This window comes from Bos mutus, chromosome 10, assembly GCF_027580195.1.
Source record: "Bos mutus isolate GX-2022 chromosome 10, NWIPB_WYAK_1.1, whole genome shotgun sequence".
NCBI lineage: Eukaryota > Metazoa > Chordata > Mammalia > Artiodactyla > Bovidae > Bos > Bos mutus.
Window position 1 is genome coordinate 48,915,671 of NC_091626.1, and position 18,262 is coordinate 48,933,932.

General features: G+C 36.1%; 1 protein-coding gene across 1 annotated transcript in view; it reads left to right on the top strand.

The window, feature by feature from the left end:
• Positions 1 to 18,224, top strand: part of USP8 (ubiquitin specific peptidase 8) — a 51,585-nt gene extending 33,361 nt beyond the window's left edge. Inside the window, exons 9-19 of the mRNA XM_005892169.3 lie at positions 1,913 to 2,057; positions 2,354 to 2,574; positions 5,583 to 6,161; positions 9,411 to 9,488; positions 9,907 to 10,169; positions 11,988 to 12,200; positions 12,650 to 12,860; positions 14,051 to 14,287; positions 15,003 to 15,145; positions 17,033 to 17,165; positions 17,335 to 18,224. Coding sequence (XP_005892231.2) covers positions 1,913 to 2,057; positions 2,354 to 2,574; positions 5,583 to 6,161; positions 9,411 to 9,488; positions 9,907 to 10,169; positions 11,988 to 12,200; positions 12,650 to 12,860; positions 14,051 to 14,287; positions 15,003 to 15,145; positions 17,033 to 17,165; positions 17,335 to 17,520 — 2,409 coding nt within the window. The 3' untranslated portion in view covers positions 17,521 to 18,224. The remainder of the gene's footprint in view (positions 1 to 1,912; positions 2,058 to 2,353; positions 2,575 to 5,582; positions 6,162 to 9,410; positions 9,489 to 9,906; positions 10,170 to 11,987; positions 12,201 to 12,649; positions 12,861 to 14,050; positions 14,288 to 15,002; positions 15,146 to 17,032; positions 17,166 to 17,334) is intronic.
• The last annotated feature ends 38 nt before the right edge of the window (positions 18,225 to 18,262 follow it).

Below are 18,262 nucleotides of genomic sequence, written 5' to 3' on the forward strand. Positions count from 1 at the left end.
TGCTGTTTTTGTTATGAAACATAAAGGAAGAAATCACTAAGAAAAAAAGACTGATAGATACAACAATAAAATAAAAACTTAGGTGTGAAAAAATGTACCGATTTGAAGGCAGAAGGTAAAAATATTTGCAACAGATATGGCACTGATTTAGAACACCTAAAATCTGAAGAGTTTTTGCAAATAAATACAATTACTTAAGGTAAAATGCTGAAGTAAGTAGTAGACACAGATAGACATAGATAGAAGATGTGAAAGTGACAAGACATAAAAATACCAGCATGCTAGTAATCAGAAATGCAGATCCAAACAGTTACTGTCACTGTCTCGATCAGATTAACGGAGATAAAAATAATACTTGGTTTAATATGTTAAATTATTGAATAGCACTAAATGCTGGTAAGCATGTGGTAAGAATAAAACTCGGTGTGCTGGTCGGAGGGTCAGTTGATGGAACATTGTCCTCCAGGACAGCGGTCTTAAAAGCCTTGAAACAATCATGCTTCAAAGTAGGAAATCGCAGAATATACCCAGGTATAGGCTGATATATGAAATTGCCAGTATTTACCTACTTTTCACTAAAAAAGTGACAGTTTCATAAAGGTAAGCCTAAGGTACCTGTAAGTTTAGTGTATGATAAAGATGACATAACAGATCAGTGAGGAAAAGATGGATTGAAATAACTGGTTTGAGGAGAGCTGGCTAGCCTGTAAGTAAAAGAAAGAGGATCTCTGCCTTATTTCTTAGACCACACTAGATTCCAAATGGGTAAAAGACATAAATATGTTGAATCAAACAATGAACTACCAGGAAAAACCGTTGATAAATGTTTTTATTACCTTGATCCTGAACCAAAGAGGCTCATATATTTGACTGTACTGAAAATACCACAAATAAAAAGTCAGAGGAAATATTTGTAACAAGACAAAAACCTATTTTCCTTAATACTCAGAGTACATTCACTGTTTACTAAGAAAAATAGCAGTCTGTAGAAAAATGGGCAAAAGATGAGATTAAGCCATAGACTATAAAGGGTTACTAAATGTATTAAAAGATGTTAAACTTCACATATAAATGCTAATACAACTCATTGTATGTCCCCCAGTTTGGTAAAAACTATAAAGACTTACAATGGGCGTTCTCATACACTGATGGTAAATCTGTATATTGACATTGCTTTTTGAAGGGCAGTTTGATGGCATCTTTTAAGCCAATGGTTTTAGGAAATTATTGTACAGAAATACACAAACATATTTTTAAAAGTTCATTTCAAAGATGAGCAATATGTATTAAAAGCCTTAAAATGTTCTTGGCCTACCCTCTTTACTTCTGGGAACTTTTCCTAATGGAGTCAATTAGGCATATGTATAGGATCTTTAGCATTTATCTCAGCATTTTTTATAATTAGGAAAAATAATAATTGTTGAAACAGTTGATTCAGTTTTGGTGTGTGTGTGTGTATGTGTCTGTATAAAACAGAATATTATCTGGTCATTACAGATGATGATATAGCTCTTTATGGATAATAGATGATCGTATAAAAGAAAAGCAGCATAAGTTTCATTATTTTATTTAAAAAATGAAAAAGTATATATAGAAAACAGTAAGAATAAACTAAAATGTTGGAGTGTTATTTCTGGGTGATGAGGTTATATCACAGAAGATTTTTATTGTATGTTAAGTTGTGTTCCTATTTTTCTTTTAAGATCATGGATTACTTGTGTGATTTTAAAAACCCGATCTATCCATTTGTTTCATTAAATGCTGAATTTTGAATTCAGCTGTCTCTTTTTTTTGGTAATCATTTATAAGAAATGGATCTTTTAAGAACAGTTTAATATTCAGGTTTGTTGTGTTTTTAGCTGTCAAGAGACTGCTGCCATATTATTAAACATACTATTTCCTTATTTTATAGTGGGAAAGTAAAGCTGTCCTGCGCAGTGAACCTTTGGTTTTAGAAGGAGGCTATGAAAACTGGCTCCTTTGTTATCCACAGTATACAACAAATGCTAAAGTTACGCCACCTCCACGAGGCAAGAATGAAGAGGTGTCTATCTCATGTATGTATGTGAAAATTTTTGTTTAAAATTGCTTTGGTAAAATTTTAAACATTTTCTGTTCTCAGGGTAGTGTTCTTGGTTGTGTGTGCATTTGTCCTGTTAGATAGCAGTTGCTTTTAGGCATACAAAAATACAAGATGTCCACAGTCTGAAAGTTAATGTTTATCAATTCATTAAGACTGTTGTGGTTGTCACTGCTTACTTTAACTACGACATAGAACATGCATGAGACATGAAGTACTGTTTATGGGGTTTGCTCTTCTTTCCATAATATTTTTATCTTTTGGGGATTTTAGTGGACTTTACTTACCCTTCACTGGAAGAATCAGTTCCTTCTAAACCTACTGCCCAGATGATACCTCCTATAGAAATCAGTGAAAATACAGAATTGATAAACAGTCAAGATGAGAGAATGGGACCACTGAATATATCAGCTCCAGTTGAACCAATTGCTGCTTCTAAATATGATGTTTCACCCATAATTCAGCCAGTGCCTATTTTAAAGAATATTCCACAGGTATGTTTTTGGTTTTCTTTTAATTTTATTATGTCTTTTCTTTTAATATTATATTAAGTATATAGTATAGCAATATGTATCCAGTGTATATGTACCTTCAGTATTTTAGAAAGAAAAAGATTGAAAAAATCTGTATTCCTCTATTTTTGGTATATTGGTACATTTTTGCCATTAAAAAAACTTCATTGTAATTGTCTTACTGCCACAGCAATTTCAGAATAGATAATTGAAAGAATTTTAAACCTAACTCGGTCCATTTAGTATCAGATCAGATCAGATCAGATCAGTCGTTCAGTCGTGTCCGACTCTTTGCGACCCCATGAATCGCAGCACACCAGGCCTCCCTGTCCATCACCAACTCCCAGAGTTCACTGAGACTCATGTCCATCGAGTCAGTGATGCCATCCAGCCATCTCGTCCTCTGTCATCCCCTTCTCCTCCTGCCCCCAATCCCTCCCAGCATCAGAGTCTTTTCCAATGAGTCAGCTCTTCGCATGAGGTGGCCAAAGTACTGGAGTTTCAGCTTTAGCATCATTCCTTCCAAAGACAGTATTAGCACAATGAACTTGAACAACACTTGCAGGTGTATATTATAAATTTAATTCATAGTATTTTCCCAGATGGTTTGACTTACAGATGATAGATGTATGATGTCAGTATTTTGGTTTTGAAATAGTTCTTTAGTTTGATTTCCTTAGACTTTGACACATAAATTACAGGCATATTTTAACAATAATTGTCTAAAAGAGTTTACATAAAAGATGTTATAATAAAAAATTGTAACATCTTTCTTGTCATTAGATTTTACTTAAAGGAAGATAAACTAATTCTTTCCTGTGTGTTTTCCAGTAAGATTTTTTTTTACCATTTTTAATTTTTTTTCTCAGATATTTAAATAATATTTCATATTTGAAATAGGTAACATCTGGTTTGTGGAGCAGGCTCTGATTAGAAAATTTAGTCATTTTGGGGGGATATAAAATAAAGCAGTTCATTTCCTCATGTTTTAAGGCCTACTTTTAATATTTCGGATTAAATCTTAAGACTAATTATTTGAATAATTTTTTCTTACAATGAAAATTTAAGAAATTTTAAAAAGAGCTTATGACATTGCACTTCCTTTCAATTTAATCATGTTATTTAAACCATAATCCCTGTGTGACTTTCTGAGATATGTACAATTTATGAATTGTACCTTGATAAACATGTACTATTTAATACAATCAATAATATGTATCAATAATATATACTGTTTAATAGTCACTGGAGCACACACACATCAAGAAGAGAAGTTCTGACTGAGAGTGGGTATCATCAGGGAGGTCTTCATGGAGGTAGTAGTTTTATCTGGGCTTTAAGAGTGGAGTAGGATTTAAGGATGAAAGAAACAAGTGGAAAAATTTTATGACTGAAGGCACAAAGCATGTTCTGGGATTGGTAAGTAGTTCTGACAGGCTTGGGCACAGCTCTCGGAGAGAGGTGAGTGTGATGATAGATAAGATTGGAAAAGTGGACAGAAGTCATCAAGAGAGACTTTGATCTCTCTTGGAATTTTGTCATGTAGGCGAAAGGAAATCTTGAAAGAATTTTAAACTTGAAAGTAACATGATCATAGCTATGCTTTTAAGATGAGTGGAAAATGTGGATGAAAACATTTATTTTGATCCCTGTTCACCTTTTATTGTTAACCTCATCCTCATGGTGTTTGTTCTAACTTTATTCACAAATAAATTTAGAAAAGGGTAGGGGCAGGGAAGGTTTTTTTTTTTTAAATGAAGAGGCAAAAAGAGCAGAGCAGAGAAATGATTCCTTCTTGTAGTGGTGTTTTCTAATGGGAAAAACATACAGTTCATTTTGTAGGGACACTATACAGGTTGTTACTGGCAGACAGTCTCATTTTTATTTCAGTGAACGTCTCAAGAAATGATGTTAGGGTCATTTTTAACAATTTTGTAGGGTTAGTATATTGTTAAATTGAGGTAAATTACTCAATTTTAATTAGTATCTTATCTCTTATGAAAGTTGTTCTGGAATATTTTATTCATTCTCTCTGCAACATTTTATTTACTGTCAGGCACAGTCTCTACCCTCCTGGAGCTTATGTGCTAATAGGGAAGATTTTAAACAATTAAAGTTGTTTAATCAGAATCCCAGTAACTACTTAGAAGGAAAAGAATAGAGTATTATGACAGCATATATCAAGAGGCTTAGCTGGTCCTTAGGGATCAGGGAAGTCTTTTCTAAGGGAGAGATATTTAAGCTAAAACTTAATGTTGTGGGCATTATCTAGCCAAACAACTAGTATAAAGGCCTGACTTGGGAAGAAGCATGGCATCTTTGAGATTAAAATTAAAGATGGGGGCAGGGTAAGTATGGCTGGTATATCAAGTAGTATGAGATAAGATTGGGGAGATAGGCAGAAGAGAGACCACACAGGCATGGCAAGACATTTAGATCTAAGTCTGTGTAATCTAAGTACAGTCAGTGGTTTTTGACAGTAAGATTTTAAGTCAGTGGTCAGATCTATGTTTTAAAATGATTACTCTGGTAACAGAATGGAGAAACAAATCTGAAATATATGAAACTCTGAGTTTTTTTATTTGAGCAAGACATAGTGGGCACACCCATGTGTTTGTTGGGGGAAATCATGAATTTGGTTTTGGCCGTATGAGGTTTGTGGTATATGTGAGATACTCATGTGAAGACACTGAGTAGGCAGTTGGGTATGTGGAAATGGAACTTTAGGGGTGCTCAGGTCTGGTTCTTTTATGTTATAGAATGAAATCTTCATACACAGAACATATTAAAGTGTGGAATCAAGAGGATGTGAGTGCCAAGTGCCTTATGAGAAATCTTGACATTAGGTCATTTACAAATGGATGTTTTTGGCAGATACTGTCTCCACAGAGTGATGGTTCTTTTTATCACAACTTGATATCAAGAACTGAGGTTATTGTGTTCCTGGATTTCAACAAAAGGATGTTTTTCTCTGTTATTTGTTGATACAGATTGATCGTAGTAAAAAACCGGCAATCAAGTTGCCTGAAGATCATAGAATAAAATATGAAAGTACAGATCATGAGGAACAGTCTCCTCAGAGTGAAAAAGTTGTTCCTGATCGTTCCACAAAACCGGTATTTCCCCCTCCAACTGCTATGCTAACAGACGAAGAAAAAGCTCGTATTCACGCAGAAACTGTTCTTCTAATGGAAAAAAACAAACAAGAAAAAGAACTTAGAGAAAGGCAGCAAGAGGAACAGAAAGAGAGACTGAGGAGGGAAGAACAAGAACAAAAAGACAGAAAGGAACAAGAAGCTGAAGAAAATGAAATCACAGAGAAGCAACAAAAAGCAGAACAAATGGAAAAGAAAGAAAGTGAACAGGCCAGGAAAGAAGATAAAGAAACTTCAGCAAAGAGGGGCAGAGAAATAACAGGAGTAAAAAGACAAAGTAAAAGTGAACATGAGACTACCGATGCCAAGAAGTCTGTAGAAGATAGGGGGAAGAGGTGTCCAACCCCGGAAGTGCAGAAGAGGTCAGCAGATGTGCCTCATGCCTCTGTGGCAGGAGATTCAAGTTCAGGCAAGGTAAGCGGAAACAGTACAGACTGCCAACTAAGTGTAAAAAAACATATGTAAAAAGTGATATCGGTAGCATTCCATAAACAGGGTAGACATTTCAGTTGATTTTCTAGGAGATGATAGATTTGTACTGATCCAATTACACTTGCTTACCTGCTCTTGATTATTTGGGACTGGAATTGCTTTTCACGTCTATGGAATGCAACATATTTTTGCTAATTGAGATAAATAGCTGCATTCTTCATTTTTATGCTTGATGTGTGATCATCAAAAGACTAGAGTGAAATATAATCTTCTGATCTCACAATGGAGGAATTAGGTGCCAAATATTTATATGATGAAGTTTGTGTCTGCTTAGAATATGCCCAGTTTATCTTTGCGTGTAATGGTTTTATTTGTCGTCTGTGTCATTTGTTTGTTCATTCACCTGATCAAAAATATTGACAGTAATCCCATTAATGTTGCCTTTTCCTACCCTTGGCTATTACTCTTCATTGATTTTCATAATTTTGGAGATGTTTTTTTCTTTTCTTTTTGGCTACCCCACACAACTTGTAGGATCTCAGTTCCCCAACCAGGGACTGAACCTGGGCCTCGGCAATGAAAGTGCCAAATCGTAACTGCTAGACACTAGGGAAGCTCCACTTTTTCTTTGTATTGGGATACAGCCAGTTAGTAAACAGTGCTATGATAGTTTCAGGTGAACCGCAAAGAGATTCAGCCCTACCAGAGAAGATTTTTTTAACCTAATAATGTCATGTGTGCTTTTCATGGGCTTTTTTTTTTTTTGTCTATTATGCAATTAATAGTGCCTTTTCCTTTTGAACTCTTTTAAGTGTCTTGGGCTTTTAAAAATCCTACTTTATTCTTTTCCTTCCAGTTTTATTGAGATACAGTTGACATACAGCACTGTATAAGTTTAAGATGTACAATATAATGATTGTATCTCACGGAAATACAAAATTTAATAAAAAAATAACTTGTGATAAGAACTCTTAGGATTTACTTAACAACTATCATATGTAACATACAGCAGCGTTAATTAGTCATGTAGTACCTTATATCCACTTATAACTGGAAGTTTGTTCAACTACCTTCCTCCAATTTCCTGTTCTGCCTACCTCTGATAACCACAAGTCTGATCCTTTTTCCTTTGTATTTGTTTTTGAAGTATAAATGACTTATAATACTATGTTAGTTCCTGTTACACAACGTAGCCATTTGGTGTTTCTATACATTTCCAAATGATCACCATAGTAAGTCTAGATATACTATGTCATCATACAAGGATACACAGCTATTGACTACATTCCCACAATGTATATTTCATCCCTGTGACTCATTTATTTTGCAACTGAAAGTTTGTACCTCTTAATTTTCCTCATCTATTTCTTTTCCTCACTGCCACCACCCCACCAACCCGCCGCCCCACTCCTCACCTCTGGTGGTAACCACTTGTTTGTTCTCGTATCTATAACTTTCTGTTTTGTCTTGTTCATTTGTTTTTGAGATTCTGCATGTAAGTGAGATCATATATTTGTCTTTTGAGGCTGACTTTTTGCTTAGCATAATACCCTCTAGATCCATCCATGTTGTCACAAATGACAAAATTTCACTTTTTTATGGGTAATATTCCATTGTGTATATATACTATACATCTTCTTTATCCATTCATCTATTTATGGGCATCTGGGTTGCTTCCATATTCGTGGCTATTGTAAATAATGATGTAATGAACAAAGGGGTACATATATCTTTTCTAATCAGTGTTTTTTGTTTCTTTGGATAAATAACCAGGAGTAGAATTGCTGGATCATATGGTAGTTCTATTTTAAATTCTTTTTTAACAATCTCCATACTGTTTTCCATAGTGACTGCACCAATTTACATTCCCATCAACAGTGTTGTACTAGGGTTCCTTTTTCTTTGCATTTGCCAACACTTGTTATATGTCATCTTTTTGATAATAGCCATTCTGATGGGTGTGAGGTGTTATCTCATTGTGGTTTTGATGCTTTTCCCTGATGACCAGTGATGTTGAGCATCTTTTCATGCGCCTATTGGCCATCTGTCTTTGGAAAAATGTCTATTCAGATCCTGTGCCCATTTTTAAATCAGATTTTTGTTTCTTTGATGTTGAGTTGTATGAGTTCTTTGTATAATTTGGACATTGACCCCTTATCAGATATATTGTTTGCAAATATCTTCTCCCATTCAGTATAGGTGGCCTTTTCATTTTGTTGGTAGTTTCCTTCTCTGTGCAAAAAGCTTTTTATTTGATGTAGTCCCATTTTTCTGTCTTTGCTTTTGTTACCTTTGCCTGAGAAGACATATGCCAAAAATTATTACTAAGACGAATGTCAGAGTGTTCCTCCATTGTTTTCTTCTAGAAGTTTTATGGTTTCGGGTTTTACATTTAAGTCTTTCATCCATTTTGAATTTATTTTTGTGTATGTATGAGAGGATAGACTAGTTTGATTCTTTTGCATGTAGCTGTCCAGTTTTTCCAAAACCAGGTTTTAAAAATATTTTGGGGTTTTTTGTTTTATGTCTTCTCTCTTGGCTTTTTTGTTTTTGTTTGTTTTGGCTGCTTCATGCAGCTCGCAGGCTCTTAGTTTCCCAACCAGAGATTGAACCTGGGGCCATGGCAGTGAAAGCGTTGAATCCTAACCACTGAACTACCAGGGAACTCCTGGTTTGTTTTTAAAATTAATAAAATGTCAGTGCTCTTTGTATGCTGAAATTTAGAATGCCTACATATTTTGAATTATTTTGTTCAATAAAAAGAGATGTGGAAAAAATTATATGCTTGCCTATATAGCTCAAAAGTGTGGTGCATCTTTAATACCATTCATTGAAGAGGTTGACTTTTCTTCACTGTATAATCCTCCTTGTGTGGATATACTACATTTGATGGACACTGGATTGCTTCTGTTTTGGGGCTATTATGAATAATAATTCCATGAACATTTGCATCCAAGTCTTTGTGTGGAAATAAATTTTCTTATCTTTGGAGTTGACACTTAGAAGTGAAATTGTGTTGTGTTTTTTTTGAGAAACTTTACAAAGCCACCATCTTTATAAGCTGTGCACACATACTCCTTCCCCTTGCTGTGATAATTTTAGGACTTTAAGAAAACATGTATAGTTCTTCATCTTTTAAAAAATATTAAGGGCAGCCAACACCAGGTTTGTGGTTCTTTGCTATGGCAAAATTTAATTTAAAAATCCTTTTCCTTCTCTTTTTAAAACAAGTCTCGAGAGCCTTTGACAAGAGCGAGAAGTGAAGAAATGGGGAGGGTTGTACCAGGACTGCCATCAGGCTGGGCCAAGGTAAAACTCCAAATTAGCACAGAAAGAAATTACATGGCACTGTTTTGTTTAAAAAAAAAAAAACAAAACCAACTTACGAACTTGTTTATTCTGCATCTTCTCTAACGCAGAGTTGACTCTATTTCTTCATTATAAAGGACATAGCTCATTTCCCTAATTACAGCATGGTTAGATTTCTGGATAGCCAGTCAGGGATGCTGGCTATAATATATGAGCATTCTGGCATGTCATTTAAAAACAGTGTATGATTTTAAAACCTCAGGTTCTTTGAAAGTTTAATTATAGAAGTGATTATCACCATTTTATTCAAATTATTTTAATCCAAAAGTAAACTTAGTAGTGGGATACTTTTGAGTTTTTGTTGTTGTTTATTGAATGTTCATTGTTTTTTGACCTGTGCTTTCTTTCCCCGCCTAAGTTTCTTGATCCCATCACTGGAACTTTTCGTTACTATCATTCGCCTACCAACACTGTTCATATGTATCCACCGGAAATGGCTCCTTCATCTGCACCTCCTTCCACCCCTCCAACTCATAAAGCCAAGCCACAGATTCCTGCTGAGCGGGATAGGGAACCGTCTAAACTGAAGCGCTCCTACTCCTCCCCAGATATCACCCAGGCCATTCAAGAGGAAGAGAAGAGGAGGCCAACAATAACTCCAGCAGTTAATCGGGAAAACAAGTAAGTTTATCCTAACTTCTAGGAACAGAATCATTTGCTGTATTTGAAAACTTCTTAAACATACCAGTTTACTAATATCAGGGAGACAGAAGATTCTGTGGATGGCTAAGCCAGCTGTTTTTGTTTACTGTAGAGGAAAAAAATAAATGGATTAAATGTCCTTGGTTTTTCTCCCAAATGTCACAGACTAACTTAAATGTGTCAAAAAGGATTCTGTGACTCGTTCGCTAATGCATATGTATTAATGTAGATATAAAAGTGCGCACCTTGTTATCTTTTCAGTGTGCGACTACATAGATGTTTTTATAAACTTCATAAGATCCCTAGATTTCCCTTTGAGAACTATAATTTACAGGATTGTTGAATATGTCTTGTTGTAGCTCTTAAATTCCAAACTTAAGAAAAACTCAGTAACATGGGGGCAAACTTAATGTATTAAAATAATGAGCATTATAGTGTGTATCAGCTTCTAATCCTTCTTCTGTTCCCTTTTCTTCATTGCATTTCTGTTCCTCTGTTTACCAGTGGTGATGAATAGGTTCATTTAAGTTTTCCCAAAACAGTATCTCATTTAGATGTATTCCTGGCTTTATCAGTTATTGAATACTCCAGTGCTCCTGGCTTATGATTGATAGGTTTATGAGATAGTTTTCTAGTCTGTCACTTCTGACCATTAATTTTGGGGGATGTAGGGTAGATAGAGGTGAAAATAAATGGGATTTTTTGATTTGTTAAATACACTCTTAGCTGAGGAATTCTAACTAGGCTGTCTTTTTGGCCTCTTCAGAATCACTTTCCCCAAAAGTAGTTAATGTATTTTCCTCCTAAGAACTTACCCTGCCAGGTAGAAGCTTGAACTGGAGGAGATTTTGTAAATTCGGAAAATCTGTAGATTTCAGGGCTCACTATTAAAACTGGTAAGAATTTAATTCTTTCTTGAATCATCATTCTTATTAAAGTTTGTTAATTTGACAATTTAAAAACTACAGCATATGTAGTTTGTATATTTTTAAATATATATTGAACAGAGTGCATATACCTGAGCCATGTGTAAACAAAAACTGGTTGGAATATAATGTTTAATCTGTTCTCAGTATTCCTTTCAGAGGTGGAGATATACTTAGGATCAGTAATAAAAGAAAGACTTACCAATTAGTTTTCTTAGTGTCCTTAGAGTTCTAAAAATTACATATATAAATCAAATATACTGCATGACAAAAGTCATGTAGGCATTCTCTAGTTCAGTGCTTCCAGTGGCCATGTTGATAGACATGTTCTTTACCTGTTTTGTCCAGCATGGTAGTGGCTATTTTGAATTGTGGCTACTATAAGAGCTATAAAATTTTAAATTTATTGTGGCTAGTGGTTGCTACCATATTTGTCAGCACAGCTCTAGACTTCAGGTTATAGTACCCAAATAACCTCTGCCTTCTGTGTGTGCTCTGCAGTTACTGGCATTCTGGTTGAACTCAACATTTAGTAATGCTAAACTTCCTGGGATCATTTAAAACATTTGAAAGAGCCTTCTGTATTAGAACACTCTACCTGTTCATGAGAAACCAGAGAACCTATTGATATCTCAGGGTATCTGTAAGAAACATGTGCTCACGTAAGAAGTTAAAGACCTTCATGGGAGCATCACCAGTGTCACTTAGATACTAAATGTTCTTTAAGACCCAGTACCTTATGACCTTAGTAACTATCTGCAGGATTACCATATACCATTACAGATGCTGGAGTTTGCTGCCCTTTGAAGTATGAACCTTCATGTCACGTGCCCAGCATTTTAAGAAGTCATGTGCACTTTTTCTTCCTTAGGCCAACAAGCTATCCTAAAGCTGAGATCACAAGACTTTCTGCTTCTCAAATTCGGAACCTCAATCCTGTTTTTGGAGGATCTGGACCAGCTCTCACTGGACTTCGTAATTTAGGAAATACTTGTTATATGAACTCAATATTACAGTGCCTGTGCAATACGCCACATCTGGCTGATTATTTCAACCGCAACTGTTACCAGGATGATATTAATAGGTAAAGAAATATCATACTTTTCTGCAATATCATATTAAAAGGGTGCTCTAACCACACTTCCTTACCACCCAGCTCCAGAGATGTCAGATTAGGAAAGAACAATGTAGAGAACATTGTTCTTAAGAAAAATGTAAAGAAAAGCCTTCTTTGATTGGTGAAAGACAGACAGGAAAGGAACAGTGCAGGAAGGCAGAACCTCACTGTCATAAATTGGAGCCTACTGGTAAGGAACGGGAGACTGCGGAGGGCTGGTAGCCAAAAAGAAGCAACTTGGAGGGGTGTCATCAAAGTGAGATTCAGGTAAGTATTTGGTGATAAACCTATGAATAAGCATTTTAGTGTAGGGTCACATATTACAGTATGTGAGTAGTTTAATGTTGATATCAAGAACCTGCTGTATCTTAGCTTTTTATAATTTGTGTTTTGTAACTTTAATTATGTTTGCAAAGGTCAAATTTGTTGGGGCATAAAGGTGAAGTTGCAGAAGAATTTGGCATAATCATGAAAGCCCTGTGGACGGGACAGTACCGGTACATCAGTCCAAAAGACTTTAAAATCACCATTGGGAAGATCAATGACCAGTTTGCAGGATACAGCCAGCAAGATTCACAAGAACTGCTTCTGTTCCTAATGGATGGTCTCCATGAAGATCTTAATAAAGTAAGATTGTATTTTTCTAAGTTGTGAAGGCTCTTTAGGGTTGCTCAGTGTTGCACTCATTTTTATAGCAATTTAAAATTATAGCTGTTGATTGTTCAGTGCTAATTTATTCAAATCTAGGGACTACGGCATGAAACTTTAAAATAAATACATCTGTTAGGTTTACTATTTGAATGGCTGCTAAGTCACTTCAGTCGTGTCCGACTCTGTGTGACCCCATAGACGGCAGCCACCAGGCTCCCCCATCCCTGGGATTCTCCAGGCAAGAACACAGGAGTGGGTTGCCATTTCCTTCTCCAATGCATGAAAGTGAAAAGTGAAAGTGAAGTCGCTCAGTCGTGTCCGACTCCTAGCGACCCCATGGACTGCAGGCCACTAGGCTCCTCCATCCATGGGATTTTCCAGGCCAGAGTACTGGAGTGGGGTGCCATTACCTTCTCTGACTATTTGAATGGAAGTATATACAATTTGTATTTACTTGTGAAAATGTTAACAGGCTGTATTATTGTGAGGAATTTATAAACATTGTAAATTTGTAAACACAGTTGTCAGAGATCCTGCGTTTGTGACCCATATGACCAAAGGATTCATGTGAAAAGTTACTATTTGTATACAATGGCTTCTTTTTAGCACCAAGCTGTCTTCTCTTTCAAATACTTTTGCTATCACCTCTCTTACCAGTGAACATAGACGTACACATATAGACACACACATATATGTGTATGTCTGTATGTGTATGTTTATGAAGATAGTGTGTATCCATCTGTGAGACTAGGACCAGAAAAATGACATCTAGTTGTAACCCTAACTCCCAGGTATATGTGGAATGTCTTTTCAAAATCAGACTTTTCAGCTTTTTAAATAAAAATTTATTAAGAAATTGAAACTAGTTACACCCTTTTGATAAAGTGGGTTTTGGTTTTTTGGGCAGATATTTTTGATTAGCATTTTTTTGTAGCATCAAATTTTTTGATTCAGTCAGTTCAGTTCAGTCGCTCAGTCATGTCTGACTCTTTGCGACCCCATGAATCGCAGCACGCCAGGCCTCCCTGTCTATCACCAGCTCCCGGAGTTCACCCCGACTCACATCCATCGAGTCAGTGATGCCAAGATTTATATTGAATATACTTTGTTTTATATTTAAATGTTGACTTTGAGATATTAATAGAGAGTTTAAATCTTATTTTCAGGCTGATAATCGGAAGAGACATAAAGAAGAAAATAATGATCATCTCGATGACCTTAAAGCTGCAGAACATGCATGGCAGAAGCACAAGCAGCTCAATGAGTCTATCATTGTTGCACTTTTTCAGGGTCAATTCAAATCCACAGTGCAGTGCCTCACCTGTCACAAAAAGTCCAGGACGTTTGAGGCCTTCATGTATTTGTCTCTCCCACTAGCATCCACAAGTAAATGTACATTACAGGTAAATTAGGATTGAGAGGAAATGATTTATTGAAGGAAAACATTTTTTATATGCACATAGAGTTGTACTTTACTTGGTAATTGATTTCTGCTCTTTATCCCTGTACACATTTTATAGGTTAAAACTCACAGAAAAATTGTTATAATTAGGCCTATGCAGATTTGAAGAAAATATGCATTTTTAAAAGAAATTTTCAAAATATTTTCCTATTAAATATTCTTTTAGAGTTGATAATGTTTTTCAAAGTCTGTATTGAAGTTTTAGAAGTTAATTTGGGAAACTGTATGTTGACTTTAATTCAGGTACACTTTTTAGAAGAAATTGTTCTACATGAGGTATCAAATAAATATCCTATTTTGCACACAACAGCAGTGTGATTTAGAGAGCTTGTTGACGCTTTTAGTGTTAGCCTCTTGTTAGTCAGAACGTCCTGAGCCACCAGGTAGAAGTTACCCCTTGATGCTCTCAGGACATGCAGACGTCTTCCCTCCTCCATGGGCACAGCACCATCACTCTCCATAATTTGTCCCTATCAACTCCTCCCATCTGCTTCCTCAGTAGATCATAACTCTGGAGGTGGGGGGTTGGGGTGGGGGAACAGGAGCTGCTTTGTAAATAGCTTACTCCTCATGCCTGACAAAGTAACTTATTGAATAGATGCTCAGTAATAAAAAAAATAAGTTAACAAATATCTACTACTTATTTTTGCCTCCAGGATTGCCTTAGGTTATTTTCCAAAGAAGAAAAACTCACAGATAACAACAGGTTTTATTGCAGTCATTGCAGAGCTCGTCGGGATTCCCTAAAAAAGATAGAAATCTGGAAGCTGCCACCTGTGCTTTTAGTGCATCTGAAACGGTAAAAGGGACACATTTTTCTACCTGTTTAGTACTTTTTAGATGAAGGATTTCTATGTATTTTATTCTAAACTTTATTGTGCTGTCTGCTTAGGATGTATAACAAAGAAAGATTATCAGGTTAGGGTACTTCTAGGGGGAAATTAGCAGAGAAGGCAATGGCACCCCACTCTAGTCCTCTTGCCTGGAAACTCCCATGGGCGGAGGAGCCTGGTGGGCTGCAGTCCATGGGGTCGCTAAGAGTCGGACATGACTGAGCGACTTCACTTTCACTTTTCACTTTCATGCATTGGAGAAGGAAATGGCAACCCACTCCAGTGTTCTTGCCTGGAAAATCCCAGGGACGGGGGAGCCTGGTGGGCTGCCCTCTACGGGGGTCTCACAGAGTCAGACACGACTGAAGCAATTTAGCAGCAGCAGCAGCAGGAAAATTAGGCAGAAATGAAGAGGCTCGTTCACTTGCATTTTTGCAATAACTGCAAAATGACAGCACCGCTTTTTCATGTAACTCTGTCTTTAAAAATCACTGAAACTGGGGCAGGAGGGATAGATTGGGAGTTTGAGATTGACATATAAACACTGCTGTATTTAAAACAGATAACCTACTGTATAGCACAGGGAACACTGTTCAGTATTCTTTGATAACCTAAATGGGAAAAGAATTTGAAAAAGAAGATAGAAGTATAACTGAATCACTTTGCTGTACACCTGAAACTAACACATTGTTAATCAATGATACTCCAATATAAAACATTTTTACAAATCAGTGAAACAAAATTATTTTCAAATTATTGGAGATTCTTAGGCAGTTATTTATGTTAATTTCAACACTGATATATTCAAATCTCTTGTGTAGATTTTCTACAAAAGCTTATTATATCGGTTGTCCTTTACTGCTTGTTGCAGATTGCAAAGGTATAGATAAACATTCTACAAATGATTACACATTTGTTCTGTTAAGATTATTAGTGCTATGTATTATTCTTGGAAAATATCTTAAAGTAAAAATGGTTCAGAGTTCACTCTTTAAAAAATAATTTTGAAATAACCATATTACACCAACCAGTATTTTGGTGTTTAAAGCAGTGTGTGTTAGGATGATGGAATGCCATTATTTCAGTCACTAGGCTGTGTGCATGCAGTTTCTGGCTCTAGTTTTTTCAAGTTCAGTTCAGTCGCTCAGTCGTGTCCAACTCTTTGCAACCCCATGAACTGCAGCACGCCAGGCCTCCCTGTCCATCACCAGCTCCTGGAGTTTACCCAGACTCATGTCCATTGAGTTGGTGATGCCATCCAACTATTTCATCCTCTGTCGTCCCCTTCTCCTCCTGCCCTCAATCTTTCCCAGCATCGGGGTCTTTTCAAATGAGTCAGCTCTTCGCATCAGGTGGCCAAAGTATTGGAGTTTCAGCTTCAACATTTGCCCATCCAATGAACACCCAGGACTGATCTCATTTAGGATGGACTGGTTGGATCTCAAAGTACAAGCTTAAATTTGGAGCCACTCTCTTCTGTTACTTCTCTGTACTTTGTGGTGATTAGCATTATAAATGGGGGTGTTACTGACTTCTTGCCTTTGTCTAAGACTCATCTAATGGCTCTAGCTGGTCTGGGGATTAAGGGACCAACTTGTGGCTCTACCTCCATCACTGTTTACCTGGGCCAAGACTTTTATGCACCTCAGTTTCATTTGTAAAACAGAAATGAAACCAAGTATCTTTAGACAAGTCCCTCCACTATTAAAATGCTGGGTGTGTGTTTGAAATAGATTTTATGTCTAAACATAAAAACTGTCTAAAACTCTGGATTGTTAATGAATGAATTAGGGAGGGTTCATTTTGATGTCTTTGGTCTGTCAGTGTAACTGCTGTAATGTTTTGCTCTGCAGTTTTTCCTATGATGGCAGGTGGAAACAAAAATTACAGACATCTGTGGACTTTCCATTAGAAAATCTTGACTTGTCGCAGTATGTTATTGGCCCAAAGAACAATCTGAAGAAATACAACTTGTTTTCTGTTTCAGTAAGTATCTCATTGACCAGAATACTTTTTCTTTCGAAGCAAACTGAAAAAACAAGTTTCAGGTTGTTCCTTTCCTCAGAGGAAAGTAGGAACTACATTAAGGCTTTGAAATTATTGACATATTTTAAATAATTCAACTTGAACTGATTTTCTGTCTTGTTTGGCACAGAATCACTACGGTGGGCTGGACGGTGGCCACTACACTGCCTATTGTAAAAATGCAGCAAGACAGCGGTGGTTTAAATTTGACGATCATGAAGTTTCTGATATTTCCATTTCTTCGGTGAAATCTTCAGCAGCTTATATCCTCTTTTATACGTCACTGGGACCACGAATAACTGATGTAGCCACGTAAGGAGAAGTAGGTTTTAAGCTAGTTATCTTTTAACAGGCTGAGCAACACAACTCTTGAATTGCTTATAAAGATTCTGGATAGGCATAGCTGACCATTTAAAGGACTTGTAGGACAATGAGAGCTGTGTTACTATACCATATACTTCTGGTCAGCGCCATTATCAAAAAACTGACCAAGAACATTTAACAAGTATTGCAGTAAGCATTCCTTACAGGTACCATTTATTTCAAAACAAGTTTTTTAGTTTGCTCCAAAGTTAAAATAATTAACTAGCTAAGCATTATTATTCTGCTGGTCTAAAAATCATTGTATCCTTTATTTTCCTATTCACTGTTATGGCCTTTTCACATTTCTAAATCCCAGCTTGATCTACTGAATACTCTAGAATGATGTAAAGCAGATAGGAATGTATGTGTATATATTTATTGCACACTTGCACATCAAATCAATGTACATAGTATAATATGTGGTCCTTTTGTGAAGCCTAGAACTCAGAGGATTGCTCCCCCCCGACTTTTGGCCTATTCTGAGTAACTGCAGTGCTTTCTTAGGGACATGACAGGGCAAAGCTATTTTTCTGTTGGCTTTGGGCTGTATTTGTGCACTAAATCTTTATTCTAAAAAAATAAATGGAAACTTTTCTTTAATTTTTTAAATGAGAATTTTCATTTACACCTACATTAAAATCTTAATGAGAAAAATAATTTAAAACCCTATAAGTGTTCTGTCTTTAATTTTTATT